The sequence below is a fragment of the Apiospora aurea genome (genome assembly GCF_038362705.1).
Source record: "Apiospora aurea strain CBS 24483 chromosome Unknown utg000010l_segment0_segment0, whole genome shotgun sequence".
Lineage (NCBI taxonomy): Eukaryota > Fungi > Ascomycota > Sordariomycetes > Amphisphaeriales > Apiosporaceae > Apiospora > Apiospora aurea.
This window is the reverse complement of record NW_027117397.1, coordinates 1738487-1755500: the sequence shown is the minus strand read 5'-3', so window position 1 is coordinate 1755500 and position 17014 is coordinate 1738487. Positions and strand designations below refer to the sequence as shown.

The window sequence follows — 17014 nt, the reverse complement described above, 5'->3', positions numbered from 1 at the left end:
TGGAGTATTGCGTATTCACTTGGTATTAGATGCGATTGGTTTCTGTTGGAATACCCAGCTCAGGGGCAACAACCAGTACGGTTCAGGGGGATCACGTGCGCCGTGCGCACGGACTATCTGTTTTACCGTACAAAGGGGATCGTGAGATCCCCTCTCTATTTAGATAGAGTATGTATTATAGAGGACCTGAAATATATTATATTGTGTATTATTAATTAGTGTACGTACGTATAAAGGCTATTTAATATTAGTTAGTAGTTGTATAAGGTAATTATAGATTAGTAAGAGTAAAGAAACGGTTTTTCGATCGAAGCCTATACTTCGGTAACCGTGTTAAGCAGCTTAAAAAAATCTCGTAACCGGGATTTCGGAGGAAGAACGTAACGGCTTTTACCGTACGAAACCCGGACCCTTTTTTCGCCGACGCTTATACGGTTTAAAGAAAACGGTCCGAAATTATACGGCGATTTATTACGTTATATATTATTTTATACTTTAATAATTATTATACGATTAAATAAAACGATATAATAACCGATAATACTTTTCGTTATTATAAAACGATATTTCGTTTTAAACCCGGACCCCGACCGGTTTATATACGAAAAAATTATATAGATTATAAATACGCACGCCCGGGAATCCCGAGCCGCCGTAAATATCGATTAATAGGACGCGGAGCCGAACCTTTTTAATATTATTAAATTAAAAAAGAATAAAAGTATATATATAATATATTTCGTACGATTCTTTTACGACTATTACGAACTTAAAATATAAGGTATTATACTCGAAAAGTAAATTTTTTCCGATTTTAAAGAGTGAACCGAACCGCATTTTAAACTAATAAACCGAGAGTACGCAAAGAAATATTTTCTATATATCGAAACTTACGGGGTAATAACCCTAGCGAGTAGAATAATAACCGAACAGTTCGTACGCTTTATAAATTAATACTATACGGAAGAAACATTTTTATAATAATTAACGATATTTTTAATACCGGAGGCACGATAAACGTTAACCGTATAAAGCCCTAGGGAATATTTAACCGTATTAATTAAAAACGAGTTAATAAACCGTACGAAATAATAAATAAGCGCCCCTCGATTTATACCGGTAACGAACCCCGAACCACCCGGAGTTTACGTTAATTAATTTATATATACTTACCCGGCCTTTAACCGTAACGTTATACCCGACTTATTTATACGAGCCCCGATACTCCCGTACGAAATAATATATAATATTTCACCGATATACCTAATATAATCCACGGTCTAATTAAATACACGGTCTAATTAAACACTTTCTAAGGCCTCGTATAACGAAATATAAATTAATTCCATTATAACGTATTTAATATATTAAAATTAACCGGAATCCTCCTCTTTAAATATTTTTATATTATTTTAATAGGTACGCGTATTATACCCGGGCTCTCCGTAAATTTTATAGCGTCGCGGGCGCGTTTTAAGTTTTCTTATATAACTATTATTTCGGCGCGATTTATCCTATAATTATTTATTAACGTCCTTTTAAAACTATAGGTTTTTTCTAGTTTATATACGAAGTGATTTTTTATCTTATAGCCGTTTTTTTTTATATAGCGGCGCCGATTAAGTATTTTATTTACCTCTCGTAATACGGTTACTTTACCTTTTAAAAAAGCGAGCCGGTGCATTATCTACGTTATACTTTTCGTAATTTAGTTAAGTTTAATTAAAATCGATGTTAAAGAGCTATTTTAATACCGTATAATACGGTTTCAAACGTATTCGGTTTAGGATTAAGCTTTAATCGGGTTATTTAAAGTCTTTAATTCCTAAAAAATAAATAAGCCGGAAAACGTCCCCGGAGGTGTTAAAGTACGTAGCTTTATATTTAATTATAAAATAATATATTCCGGATCGTACGGGACGAGTCCGGTCTTTTAAAAGCCTCTTTATATATTCGAAACGGTGAAAATCGCCTGGAACGCTTTTAAAAACGCTAATAAAAAAGTCCTCCTTTAAAATATAAGTAATATACGCCTAACGTGGTTTACCACTACGCGACGCATATCACTTGGCGACGCACCTTTTCCACTTCTCGACCCTTTTACATAAATTAATTCAACCACAACGCTTAAAATCAATTAAAACTACTCGCTATCCGATTCCTCGCTTGATTCTATATCCTTTTCACATGTTCGCGCATTATGACCTGTCTCGCCGCAAACACCACAGCGCCTTCCACCGGTCGCCCTCCGCTTCGACGAACCCCCATTTTCACCTTCATCGGGCGCTGAACGCTTCCCTTTTGCCTTCTCGTCCTGTAGCTGCTGAGATTCCTCAATAGTAAGGGCTCCTCCAAGCTGGACTCGCGACTTTTTGGCTCTCCGGCGCTTAGAAAGTGCCAAATTAGCCTCCTCCAGCATATGCATCCTATCGCGCATAAGGGTCATTTCATGGGCCATTTTGGTCATACCCTTCGCCATCTGGTCTACCGCATCTAAAATCGGCGTCGGAGAGCTTCCTTGATGGGTAGACACCCTCTTTTGATATAAGTAGAGTGCTTAGTTGTTTGTTGGGGGTTGGACGGCGTTTGAGGGTCGTAGGTACTGGCCGTCCCTGGACGGGATGGGTTAGGTGTAGGCGTCCGGAGACGCACATTCAGCTTGCTAATTACCTCGTCAGGGTTATGAGGTACTAAACCAGATGCGCTGAATCCAGATTTGATGTTGGCTTCCGTAAAAACAGTAAAATGCGCGGCTTTAAAGGCGATAAAGAACTCGAGCTTGGTAATATGGTTTATAGAAGCCTTGATAAATAGCTCGATTTCTTTCGAATAAGCACGTTTTAAAGGCGAATAAAGTGCTATATCGAGAGGTTGGAGCAAGTGCGATGAATGGGGAGGCATACTAATAGTGATAATATCGTTGTCCTGGCAGTATGCCTCGAATTCGGCCGAAATGTGGCTCTCGTGGCCGTCGAGAATCAGGAGGCGGTAGCGACCCTTCGTCTGCGATCTGGTATGTTTATCGAAGTGTTTGATCCAGTCTAGGCCTGTCTCGTTGTTGGTCCAGCCATTGGAAGTCGGCTTGATCACCCAGTCGCCCGGTAAATCGGTTTCGCGGGACCAGTTCGCGAGGTGATATTGGCCTTGAACGATCAAGAACGGCGGAATGCACCAGCCCTGCGAATTAATGCATTCAATCGCCGTTGACCATTCCCGATTACCAGGCTGGACCGACTTCGCCTTTCCACGCCGCTCGGCGCGTGTTACGACGAGTGTTGACCCGATCATGCCCATCATGAAGCCGGTCTCGTCGAAATTCCAGATGTCTTCGTCGACGATCCCGTATTTCGCCTTTATATTCGCGACCAGCGCAAACCAGGCAGAAATAACTTTAGAATCCTCGCAAAGAGCCCTCTGGTAATCGTACCGACGATTCATTTTGGTCTTCAGGTCCGGGTTGCGGTCGATAAAGCGCCTGACCCAGTGCTTGCCGACGCGGTCGCCGCCGCGCGACGCGGTAAGGAGATTAGCCATATCTTCTACACCAGCGAGATCGGGAGGCATCCCTCGGATATCCAGATCAATTATATGCTTGCGAAGTACCTCCTCTTCAGTTGGATTTATTTTACGTCGTTTCGGTCGGATTTCGCGTTCTGAAGTTCGGCCGTGGATTCGATGGCGTAAAGTTGATTCGGGTATGTTGTAAGCTTTTGCTGCTGCTCTTTGGCTTATTTGATTCGGTCCGTTTCGTGTCGCTTGAATTGCTAAAACTATCCGATCTTCTTGGGATTGATTAGGCATTATGGTTGTGGAGGTATTACGCGTTGAAGTTTAATTGTATTGGAATTGAATTGAGGTGCGTCGCCAAGTGATATGCGTCGCGTAGTGGTAAACCACGTTATATAAAACCTTTAATTTTTTTCCCGTACGCTTTTTTTAACGTACGAAAACAGTCGATATTAAAAAGCTAAAGTTTATATAATAAATAAAAAATATATAAAGTATAATAATCGAGTTTTTTTTATAATAAAGCTCGAAAATTATCGAGTAATAACTTTTATAGCCGTTAAAAATTAATAGGTAATAAATATTTTTCGTACGAAACTTCGTGTATTTATCGAAATATTAAATTTAATCCTCGCTTTTTTTATTCGTGGTTTAATTATTTTTAGTAATTACGATTACCTAGTTTTTCGGTAATAGGCTATTTTCGTATTAAAAAGAGAGGTGCGTTTTCCCGGTAAAAATAATATACGGAAAGATAGCGTAACCGTATAATTCGACGTTTTATATTACTATAATTTATTCCCGGTTCCTTTATTATATTACTTTAAACTTTTCGCGTTAATCGGAAATAGTTACGATTATTTCGAACGAGATTTAATTTATAAAAAACCCGGTTTCGTCGAAATTATATATATTCTCTTTTTAAATTTTATACTTATTAATTATATTCCGTACGAAAATAAACTACGCGTAATACGCGTCGAAATCTTTGTAAAAAAACTTTTTAATAATCGATTCTTCGATTAAAACGCGTCCGGAAATTTAATTATTATTATACGAAGTTAAAAGTTTAATTAACGCCGACGCGTTCCGTGTTACGTAAATTAAGTAATCGATTCGCTATATTTTTAATATTATTTATTCGAAGCGAAAACGATCGCGAATTTAAATTAATTATATATTATATAATTAATTACTTTTCGGAATTCGTAAGTTTTTACGTTAACGATTACGTATTTCGTCGTAAAATATTACCGCGACGCCGGTAACGTAAAATTATATAAGGGATATTATATATTTACGCTACGGCTCGTACGCGTAATTTAAGGTTTTTTTAAAGCGCTTAAAACGTTAATTATATATCGTTCTTTTTCTATTAATTTATTATCGTGGGTAGTAATAATATAAAGCATAAAATATAAGTTATACGGAATTAAAAAAAAGTGTTTAATTAGACCGTGTGTTTAATTAAACCGTAGATTACATTAATATAAAATAAAATAACCGAAAATCGCGAGGTTATCGCTTTTTAAAAAACGTACCGAAAAAATAGATATATACCGGCCGACCGTACGATATCCTCGCGGATAAAGCACGGATGTTTATTAGCTAATGCCGCCGGCACGGTTTTTTCGAAAAGAACTATTATACGTTTTTTTAAGACGTACTTATCGATTATACGGAGTAATATTATTTTTATTATATCGGACTTAAAAAGAAATAAAACGAGATATATTACCTCTTAAATAATTATTTTAATATAAAAGTAAACTATAACTAATACTATATAAATTAAACGGAAATAATTTTCGTACGAATAAAGAGGGAAAACCCGGAAAAAATATAGCACGAAGTTTTAAATATACTCTTAAATAAACTTTAACTCGCATAACAAGCCCTCGATAAAAACTTTTTAAAAAAGGTTTAACTCCGGACCTTCATCGTATAAGCATGCCGTAAAGTCCTCGAGTTAAAACCGGCCCTTATTTATTAAAAGTTAATATATAAAGGGATTATTTTTAAATCTTTAAGCGTTTATAATTACTGCCTTTAATTAAAAAGGGGTAATAGAATACTTAATAAATATCCCGTATAATAATTTACTACCGAAAACATTCTTTATCGATTAACGGTATAATCACACGGGAACCACACGGTAACCGTATAATAATTAATAACTATACGACTAAGGACCGCCCCGAAATAATCGAAATTAGCGTACGATAATTATACACCGCTTAAAGGTATCGTACGGCGCACTAAAGTATAATATACGGCTCGATCGACCGAGAATATACCGTGTTTACAGTAAATAAAAATACTAATCGACGTATTACCGGCTCAAAAAATAATAAAAAGTACGCACGTAATACTTATAAGCGTACGAAATTATCGGAACGAATCCCGGGAACTATAACGAGTTCCTATATAAATAAATAAAAAACGCCTTATTTACCGATAACGAGGGAAATAATACGCCGGAAGAAAAAGTTACCGACCTCGACGTCACACGGAGCGGCACGTATTACTTTATAAACGCCGTATTCCTTTACCGTTTTACGGGAAAAGATATTTATTCCGTAAAAAAACTGACCGTATAAATAAACTAATTCTCTTTTCGTAAATAATATAATTAATAATATTAAAACGAACTATAAGATACCGGCGCCGTACGTGTTTTTATTATTAGAAAACCGTAGGCCGAAGCTTATATACGAAAAAACCCCGACGTAAATATTAATTAAATCCCCGGAGTAGCGTTAATTTAATTCGGAAACTCGCTTATTATAATCTTTATTAAATTTATTATTATACGGAGAGATTTAAAAGTTACGAAGTATAATATTTTTAATACGTTTATACTATTCCTACTTTTATTATACGACGCCGATTAACTCGGAGCTTATTACGATAATATTTAAAACGTTATTGTACGAAAAAACGATAACGTATAATTCCCCGTTATTTAGAAATAGGGACACTTATTTTTTAACGTTAACCATATAAAGTAAATAATATATTTTATCGAAATATAACTCCGTTATTTTTATTAAAGGTTCGAATATCCCCGTACGAAAAGGCTATATAACCTTTTTAAAAACGCCGAATATAACGATATTAAACCGATAAACTTAAAAGAGATCCGGAAATTCTACTTATAATATTAATCGTATAATTTAACCTTAAAACGCTTTAAGTTTTCGCTACGCGATAACTATGAATTTAATTACGAAATTATCGTTAACGTCGTATATATTAACGAACGAAATACTCTCTACGTTATTAATACGAGTACCTTATTTTAAGCCGCTATATTTTTAAAAACCCTTTCCGTACGAAATACGTAGAACGCTTTTTATCGATACTAGATATACGTTTATTAAGGGCCTTTAAATATTATTTTACACGATTTAAGTATTTATTTTAAAAAAGAGTTTAGCGACCACGTACGAATAATAGGAATTACGTATAAATAAATACCGATCGAGGTATACTAAGCCGTAGGAAAAATTAAAAGATCGCACGGCCCGCTCCGCCGAGCGTACGATATTTTATAAAAGGAACTAGGTTAATATATTAATCCGGAGACGGTCTTTTAAATAGCCGTTAAAGCCCTTAATAATACCGCAGGCCCGGACGGCCTAGTTCCGACGCTCCTTGTTTTTAGGGTATACCTTCGAATCAACGTATAATCCCCGTTATTATTAGAGATTTAAGAACGTACGAAAATTATTTACGAAATAATAAGGATATTCCGGAAATACCGTGCGGAAATCGATATTAATCGGGCTTTAAATACCCGAAACGGACCGTATATTTACAATATCTTAACCTTTTCGCTTTAAACGAAAGTTTTCGTATAATATAAAAAAGACGGCTAGACCGAATTTTATTAAATCGCCGTAATCGAAGAACAGACAGTTCGTGTTAATACGCACGATAGCTTAAAAATTTCCGAGTTATTTAAATTAAGCCGTTTTTCGAAAAGAAAAAAATAAAACCTCGGAAAGTAACGAAATAAATATACCGGTACGCACCGTATAGTATACCGACTAACTAGAACTTCGTCGAATATAATTTAAGCTACGTATCGAACTATTTTAAAATAAAAATACTTATATACCCCCGGATTATACGGATATTTTAATACGATTATATTTCGATACGGAGGAAAAAGAAAATATCGCGAATTATATTATCGTTATAACACGAAAAAAACCGCTAAACGATAATATATCGTACGATATTTTTTTTATTATACGGAAATAAAAAAACTACGATTTTATATTAAAACTCCGGAAAAACGGCGTTATTAATATATTCGGAGCCCCGTTTTAGGAATCCGATACGGAAAAAATTAATAATCTCGCCGCGTAAAGCGTTTTTTAATTCGTACGATATAATTTACGAATATACGGTTAATAACGAATTTTTAGAATACGATTCGTACGCGAGGTAAAAAGAAAAAATATTAAGCCGTACGAAAAGTTTAGGCTTATTATTTAAGGGTACGGCGACGTCGATAAAAAAAAGATTTTAATTTAATCGCCGATTATTTAACGGATAAGCTAATATTTATTTTTCGCTTTTAAACCGACGCTTATTAAGGATTTCGGAGCGCACGGAGAACTTCGGGATATAACGTAAATATATATTTAGTTATACGAGAAGTTTACCCGAAAAATATACGCCGAGCTTTTAAAGGAGTTTAAGCTATATTTCCCGGAAGGTACGATTTTTTAGATTATATTATTATTATACGGATTAGCGGAATCCGGCCTTTATTAATTTAAAACGTATTATAAATACTATGTACGAAACCTCGAAATAACGATGTTTACGTATAATTTATATCTCTTATTTATATACGATGAACTAAACATTTTCGGTATTACGATAATATAAACCGACGATATATTTAGTTTTACTATTCCCCCGTTCTCTTAAAAAAAAAAAAAAGGAGCTTACGAATACGAAATTTCGTGCGAAGCCGAAAAAAACCTTAACCGAGGATAGACCGATTAAGTTTAACGGAGGAAAAATCCAGTTTAAATCGCACGATATCTTATTTAAATAAAAAGGACAGGCTTAATAACTCCGCTTTATCGACGTTTAAACTACGAACCGAGACTAACAATACGTTTTTTAACGTGTAAAAGGAGTATATATCGCCTTAATATATTAATCGAAGGCTTTATATAACTTCTTCGTCGCCGCTTAAGTTTAAACGCCGGAGAAGAAAGATATCGAATACTTTAATATATAAATATTATAATAAATTAAAAACCCCGCATAAAGATTAAAATATATCCCCTTTAACTTTTAACGTATAAAAGTATATATTTTTACGGACGGCTCGTTCGCGAATAATAAAGAATTAACGTTTTAACTCGGATATATTATCGCGATCGGTTAAAAGATACGCCGTATAAAGAATAGTTTTAAAATAAAAGAAAATATTATATATTAAAGCTTAATAAAATATAAAAGAATTACGCGAAGTATATTCGCGAGCGAACTATACGGTATAATCTTTAGAGTCGATAACGGTATTACACTTAACTCTATATTTTAAAAGATTATATAAAGCCTTAGATTTTAAAATATCCCGATAATCCTTTGCACCGACTCGAGATTATTATACGAATATTTTATTAAGCTCGGGACTATAAACAAAAAAAGGCTTATAATCGATATTATATTTTTCTGAGAATCGTACGAGAGGAAAGAGATTTTAAAGATTTATTAAGTTAACGGCCGAGATAATTTAACCGACGCCCTTACGAAGAAGACTTTAAACTAAGCATTTAAACGGCTTATTTTTACGAATAGGCTCACCGTACGAATAAAAGCATACGTGAAAAGACCCGAACTTTAGTTTAGGTAAAAAGAGAAAGGGTGGGATATTTCCTTTATTACCGCACGATATATAGTTATTACCGATATTTTATTACTATACGAAAAAAGAAGGTAAAAAAACGTAATAGTATATTATATTAAAGCTTTAAAAAAAAGATATTATACGATTTATTATCCCCGGATATTATATATTATTTTTTCGCACGACCCCGTTTAAATATCGTTATTTTAAAAACTACTCTATTTTTTTCGTTATTCGAATCGTCGTTATCGTTATTATTATTATCGTTATTATTATTATCGTTATCGTTATTACTATATTAAACCGGTAAAATAATTGGAGTATAACACCGGGAACCGTACGACTTTTAAACGTACGTGGCATACTGGCCGCTCGAGTAACCGGTAAAACGGAAGTAGTTACGGAACGGGTACGAGTCTCGGATATACTTATTAGTATAATTAAGACCGGCTATTTTACGAGAAGTAATAAAAAGCGTACGGAAATAATTTTCGCGTTAGATAATTCGTGAAATTATTAGTTTAAAAAACTCGGTAACTTAAATACGAATAGTAATATCGTAATTAAGTATCGCGATTACTCGTTTTTCGTTATTTTATCGTATAATTATTAATATTCGAATATTATTCTAATAAAAAAATAGAGTAATCGTATATTAATAATAATATTTTAAAGGAAAATACGGTTAATTATAGAGTTAATTAGTAAAGTTACTTATTAATAATTACTATTACGACTAATAATGTTTTACGGTTCGAAAATAACAGCGTACAAACCGGATAAGGTGTTATTTATATTAGTTATCGCGCGAAAAGAGAAGTTATATAAAAAAGAGTGAATAATTAAAGTAAATAGTTTAAGGCTTAGTTTCGTACGAGTAGTTATAGTAGTAAAGGTAAATAATTAAAAGAGAGAAACTTTTTATGCGAAGGATTAAAGAATTAAGTTTTTCTTTATATTAATAAAGGGAGTGCGAATTAATAAATTTACTAATTCGAATTTCGAATATTTTAAATCGGAACGAATAAAGGGGGACTAGTTATTAATTCGTATAAAGGAGAATTTTTTTATTAATTAAATATTAATTAAATATCGAACGAAGTACTAAGTATCGTATACGGTACCGGCGACTACGGTTTTTTTAGATTAGTTATATCACTAAGAGTAAACAAGGTAAATACGGCACTACCCGTACCGAAAAAAGGAACGTAAGAGATCGGATAATTTAATACGTCTATATAATCTACGGGGAAATACGGAAAAAGGGTACGTTCTTTTTTTAAAAAAAAATTACTAGTATTAAAATACCTAACTTAAAAGTAACAACTAGTACAGTTTAAAGGGATCACGTGCGCCGTGCGTACGAACTATCTGTTTTACCGTACAAAAAGGATCTCACGATCCCCTCTCTATTTAAATAAAGTATACATTATAGAGGACCTAAAATATACCATATTATGCATCGCTAACCACCGTACGTACATATAAAGGCCATTTAACAGTTTCCTTTACGTTACATATAATTGGGACAGGCGTTTTGGGTTGTGTATTTTAGATTTTGGATAAGGCGCATTTTGGGCACATTACATACACATGTATAGCAGTAGCATATTCTACATTTTCTGATGGCAAATTATTTTCTTACTTTAGTAGATTCCAGGCGCATAACGGGATAGAAATCGAGTCGGATTTCAATTGCAGCGAGTACGTCTTGTAACCTCGCGAACAAACCACTTGCCTTACATATCTTCGCTTGTTTGCTGCATGAAAGCTTGACTGGTAATAACCACAGGGGTTAGGGGGTGGCAACAAGCGTGAGGTGCGCCACAGTATCAAGTTCCACAGCCACCCTGTGCATTTTCATTGGACATTCACAGAATTGTAATTGATGCAGGTCGTGTCTTTCGCGTTTCGGTACTTCCCGTGGGTTGTATTTTCCTCAATTTCTCCCGGACACGCACGAAGGAGTAGCCGCGAGTCAGAAATCGGACTTGAGGACCACGTGGTGGGTAATGACTCTTTCCTATGCTTCCTTATACTCCCAACAGTAAGCTGTAAAGTAGTATTCAGATCCACTTTCAGTACAGTAAGCAATGGGTTTGGACCTCTCTGGCCAATAAGAGCTCGAGAATTTGGGTCGTGTGCTTCAACGCCTAGGGTATACCCAAAATTGGAGAGTTACTGGATTGGCAAAGGTTACTATTACTATTATAGGCATCGTGAAACACCACCCTTGACCGAAGACATGTCACTCCTGTGATACGGGACGTGCGCGCTGTCAAGTTGGTTGGTGAGACATTGTGTTAGATGCCGCAATGGTTGGTCATTAACCTGTGACATGCCGTACTGTTCTTTGAGTTGCGGCGTGATACCTTGATGCCCGTCTGTCGCGTCGGCCCCTGTAATAGTCATCCTAGTGGTGTGCTTATGGAACGACGTTCTATGACTGGCTGGTATACATAGTTGATGCATTATCACCAGCAGCGTACTTGTGAGATGAATTCGAGATATCCCTTTCATACCCCTTTGGCTCACATAGCCTGAGGCATCCGTAGTCACCACCTTCGGAGAACTAGCCATGTCTTCCTTCTTGCTGGGGTCCGACTCTATAGGGGCGGCGAGGATTGCCGCCCTGGCATTGGCCGCTGTAAGTGCTGATGAAACAACCCTTGTGATCCATATGAAACGCTTGACTAAACCTCGCCGCAGTTTCTTATCTACGTCGTCGCCAAGGTGGTGTACAACCTCTTCTTCCACCCGCTGCGGAAGTTCCCCGGCCCCCTCCTGAACCGGGCGACCGTGTTCCGGTCCACCATAGAGATGGTGAACGGCCGGATGCCGTTCCACGTCGCGGCGCTGCACGAGCAGTACGGCGACGTCGTGCGCATAGCGCCCAACGAGCTGGCGTTTGCGAGCGCCGAGGCCTGGCGCGACATCTACGGCGTCCGCAGCGGGCGCGAGCTGCCCAAGGCGCCCGACTTTTACTTCCCGAGCGACAACATCCCGACGTCCATCATGAACGCGCCGACGCGCGAGGAGCATGGGAAGCTGCGCAAGGCGATTGCGCCGTCGTTTAGTGATGGGGCGATGCGGAAGCAGGAGCCGGTTATTAGTGGGTATGTTGATCTTTTGATTCAGCGGTTACGAGAGAATTGTGATGGTGGCAAGGCGGAGTTGGATATGAAAGACTGGTGTAAGTTTGGCTGCCCCATGGAGAATCTCTTCACCGTGATACTAACCCCCTTTTTAGACACCTTCGCTACCTTCGACATCCTTGGCAAACTCGCATTCTCTCAGGATTTCGGCTGTCTCGCTGCTTCCGAGTATCACCCTTGGGTCAAGTTGATCAGCTCGCTGGCCAACGAGTCTGCTCAGATCGCGGTTTTCATGCACTTGGGCCTGAAATGGTTCGTCAACTGGGTCTCTCGACAGCCGAGCATTCTGAAGGCTCGTGCGGAGCACATCAAGCATGTCAAGGAGAAGCTCGAGGCCCGGGTCGCGCTCGGTTCGCAACCTGATATTATGGAGGGGTGGCTCAAGGAGAAGGAGAAGTGGGTAAGTGGCATTCTGGCTCAGGGCTTATTCAAGGGAAGCAAAACCTGACATGATATCGTGGCATATAGAACCTTACTGAGGATCAATGGCTTCTCAACACAAGTCAGCTCATCGTGGCTGGGTCCGAGACGACTGCGACTCTGCTGTGTGGTGTCACTTACCTGCTGCTGACGAACCCCGCCGCCCTCGCCAAGGCCACCGAGGAAGTGCGTACGACGTTCAAGAGTGACAAGGACATCACGCTGCTTTCTGTCATGAATCTCCCCTACCTGCTGGCCTGTCTGAACGAAGCTCTGCGACGCTACCCCAGCATCGTCGGTGGTCTGCCCCGTCAGACCCCGGAAGGTGGCAGCACCATCGCCGGAAAATACGTAGCCGAAGGCGTAAGTTTCATCTCCGCCCCGCCCTCCTTCCTTACACATGTCACGACACTAGAACAAAGCTGACACCCCTTTGTGAAATCCAGACCGCCGTAGCCGTCTGGCAATACCCCGCCTACCACCGCGAGCAGAACTTCAAGAAGCCGTACGAGTACCACCCGGAGCGGTTCCTGGGCGCGGCCGAGTTCGCGGGCGACCAGCTCGACGTGCTGCAGCCGTTCGCGGTGGGGCCCCGCGACTGCATCGGGCGCAACCTGGCGTACGCCGAGATGCGGCTCATCATGGCGCGCGTGCTGTACAACTTTGACATTGCGCTGGCCGGTAGCAGTCGGGATTGGATGGATAGGCAACTCGCGTACTCGTTGTGGCTGAAGCCGTCTTTGTTTATCAAGATGACGCCGCGGGTGTTGAGTTAAGGGGGGTGGATGGAACAGATGGTATCACATGTTGTGGGGAGTGGAGGCACGCACTTTGGAGGCACAATGAAAATGGCATCATTAGTGTGTTTTAGATTTCTGTCTTGTGTCTAGACTTTCCCAGAGCTTTCATATATTGGCTTACCCTAATCGATCTCTCTTACGTTCGACTAGCGAACACATGTGCCCAGGATTTCATGCGACACACTGCGCCAAAGCCCTGGTGTCGGGATGGAAGACTCCCAGGCACATCTCCAGAATCTGGAGCGACTCTCTCATAGTGGCCCGTCGAGCCTGCAAGTCGCCGGCTTCTTGCAGGTGCACGGCGTAGTCCGCCAGCACCCATTTCATGGCCAAGCCGTACAGGCCCTCCTCCTTCATGTGCCGAATGATCTGCCGGAGATTGTCGAGCTGGTCCCAGACTTCGGTGTCCACTACTTCTGCTCGAGTGCTACGTCCGCTACTTCGCTGGCGACCGAGCTCGACGTCTTTCATTATGCGGGCGATGTTGGTCTGGTCGTAGTCGGAGAAGAGCCGCTTGATGGCGGCTCGGCGGGTGTCGGATGTATCGGAGTGGGTGGTGCAGCAGGGGCAGGGGCAGGTGAAGTTCCACTTCTGCAGGCGCTGCGCTCGCACGCTCTTGGGGACGGCGTAGTCGTCCTGGAAGTAGGACACGGTGATTTCTTCGCCTTCCTTTACGTGGCGCACCAGGTGGAGGTCCAGGGAGTCGGTCAGCTCGTTGTAGCACAGGTACGAATTCGGTGTACAACTGTGAAGTCGTGTCCAGTCAGCCACGAGACATATCTATAACGGGTGGGGTATGCCATGTATACCTACCTGTGGCTGGTCACTGACGTGTAAAATCCCACCATGGGGTACTTGGCCGTCGCGATCCGTAGTTCGTTGTACTTGACCGTGTTCATGAGGCGGCCATCGTTCCGGAAGAGGGTGGTGCTGAGGGGGGACCTGCGAGGCGTCGACCTGGAACACATCGCCCGGTCCGGCGGGGAGCCGCGCCATCTGTATCCTCCGCTCGCCGGAGAGGCTGTCTCGGACGCTCGGGCGTCCGGATCCGATCTGCGGGAGGGAGTCGCACTTCAGCAGGGGGTCTTCGCAGATGACGCGGTGGCCGGGCTCCAGGTCGCGCTTGGCGAAGAGGCCGGCGCCTTTGGCGGAGGTGCTGGAGGGGCGGAGGATGACGAAGTCGTTGATGGTGATGGGAGTCATGTTGGGTTGATGTGGTATCGTAGGAATCAGAGGGAAGATGGGATTGGTTGTTGAGCAAAGATGAGGCATTGGCTATTGTTGGTTCGGCGTAGAATTAAATGCAATCGCCGTAAAGTTAGTGCTGTGTCTTGTGAAGGTTGACGATAACGAGAAGAGGAAAGAGAAACAATTATGTACGGAGCAGTTAGGTATGAAGTGAAAGTGGCAGCTTCTGATTGCAGCCGTATTATCATTGAATACAAACTTGTCTGTTTCGCATAGGATGCCTGGTTTGCAAATGCAGAAGCAACTAAAGGTTTGTAATAATACTTATACAATATGCCTATGTAACGTCTGCCGATATGTCTGCGCTGAAGATGAGTGACGGACTCAAACGTTTGTTATGCAACCTCGCTGAAACAGAAACATGAATTTGAAGCACTATCATTAGAGCGAACCGGCCTGATTTAGCTCGTCGACGCAAACCAGATATTGGACAGCGATGATTTAGAAAGGCATGTGTTTTCTCTACGGATTCAACATCATTATCAATTGGGGTTGTCGTTTCTATCTACGGATGATGCTGAAGCAATAATGAGCCTCATCGCCCGAACCCAACCCTCTATGTGACACGAAAGCAATCCTGATCTGACCGGTCTACCTAGTGTAGACGATCAATCTTTCTCTGCAGCTCCAGCGTACTCGGGTGGAAATTCCCCAAGCACCTCTGGCGGATTCGCAGCGCCTCTGCCATCTGGGATCGCCGAGCTTCCGGGTTTCCAGTCTCGTCATGGAGCGGAGCATGGTCCTCCAGAAGCTGAGACATTGCCAGGCCGTAAAGTCCCTCCTCCTTCATCAGTCGAATGATCTCCTTCAGGTTGTCCAGAATCACGTGGACCTCCTGATTGCTGATGTTCGCTCCTCCGCGTGGGTCTGGGCGCGGATCGTAGGAGTTCTCTAGACGGGCAATGGTAAATTGATCCACCTCTGAGAATAGGCTCTTGATCTTCTCACGCCGGACGTCAGGTGGAAGCGTGCAGGAGGTCGGCGGCAAGGAGATGCAGGCGCTGCATGTACAGCTAAAGCCCCATTTGCGCAGGCGGTCGTTGCGCTGTCTCTGTGTGAGGGCATAAATGTCCTGGAAGTACGAGACAGTGATCTCCGTATCCTTCTTCACATCACGAAGCATGTGAAAGTCCAGCGTGTCTGTATCCGTGTTGTAACAGATGTATGCGTTCGGCACACAACTGCGAAACAATTGTCTGTTAGTATGCTGCGTATCCATCAAAATGGGACGGGCTAGGTGTATACTGTCACATACCTGTGGTTTACAAGTGCAGAGGCGACTGAGATGGTGCATCCAGCGTCAGGAAGAGTGAACACATTGTACTCAACAATGCTTTGCAAGAGCTCCCCGCTCGGAGGCCCGTCTCGGTTGGTCGCCGAGGGATTGCTGAGCGACACACGTTGTCCGGTTCTGGCCGGCAGGCAAATGAAAGTAATTGAGCTTCAGTAGGTAGGCTCTTGGGTAAACTGGGCACAGGTAGCAGCAGTAAGGTTATGCTGTTTCTAGTGCCGATTGATGATGAAGCAAAGAAATCGGGTGGAAGGAAAGGTCGAACGTAAGGGCTTTTATATAGAAATTCACTAGCTGTGATTGAGAGAAATCAGCACGAGTACCATTGAATGGAACAACAACTCATTCACTTGGAGTACTAGGTGCGTAAAAGTCCAATCGAAAAGATTTTCAACAGAAAATGCCATTGCCGCGAGTAAAATTCAGCTGAAGCAAAATCCAAGAGCCCAGGTGTGTGAGCGAGCTTTCACTGAGAGACCACTCTACTCTCACAGCACCGTTTCAAAAAAAAAAAAAAGATGATTTACGTACCCTGAGCAAAGTCATACCTAAGTAAGTAGTCCCTGGCTTAGGTTCACCACTTGGGCTTTTGACAATACAGACATGTCATTGGGGACAATCTCAACTTCCTAGGACGCAATATTCCCTTACAGAAGTTAAGGGGAACGAAAGCAAGCAGCTTGCTATGCTGAATCTACCTGTTACCTCTTCG

At 40.8% G+C, this 17014-nt stretch overlaps 3 protein-coding genes across 3 annotated transcripts; 1 reads left to right on the top strand and 2 right to left on the bottom strand.

The window, feature by feature from the left end:
- Window positions 1–11966: 11966 nt before the first annotated feature.
- Window positions 11967–13739, top strand: PG986_014580 (cytochrome P450; the record flags this gene model as incomplete). The annotated part of the gene is made up of 5 exons (XM_066850802.1): window positions 11967–12035; window positions 12098–12581; window positions 12639–12943; window positions 13012–13326; window positions 13410–13739. The coding sequence occupies 5 exons, from the start codon at window positions 11967–11969 to the stop codon at window positions 13737–13739; spliced, it is 1503 nt and encodes a 500-aa protein (XP_066693040.1).
- A 195-nt stretch (window positions 13740–13934) lies between these two features.
- On the bottom strand, window positions 13935–14966 carry PG986_014579 (ABC transporter; the record flags this gene model as incomplete). Its single annotated transcript, XM_066850801.1, has 2 exons — window positions 13935–14543; window positions 14595–14966. The coding sequence occupies 2 exons, from the start codon at window positions 14964–14966 to the stop codon at window positions 13935–13937; spliced, it is 981 nt and encodes a 326-aa protein (XP_066693039.1).
- Window positions 14967–15606: 640 nt separating this feature from the next.
- On the bottom strand, window positions 15607–16330 carry PG986_014578 (lysine methyltransferase; the record flags this gene model as incomplete). The annotated part of the gene is made up of 2 exons (XM_066850800.1): window positions 15607–16192; window positions 16278–16330. The coding sequence occupies 2 exons, from the start codon at window positions 16328–16330 to the stop codon at window positions 15607–15609; spliced, it is 639 nt and encodes a 212-aa protein (XP_066693038.1).
- Window positions 16331–17014: the final 684 nt, after the last annotated feature.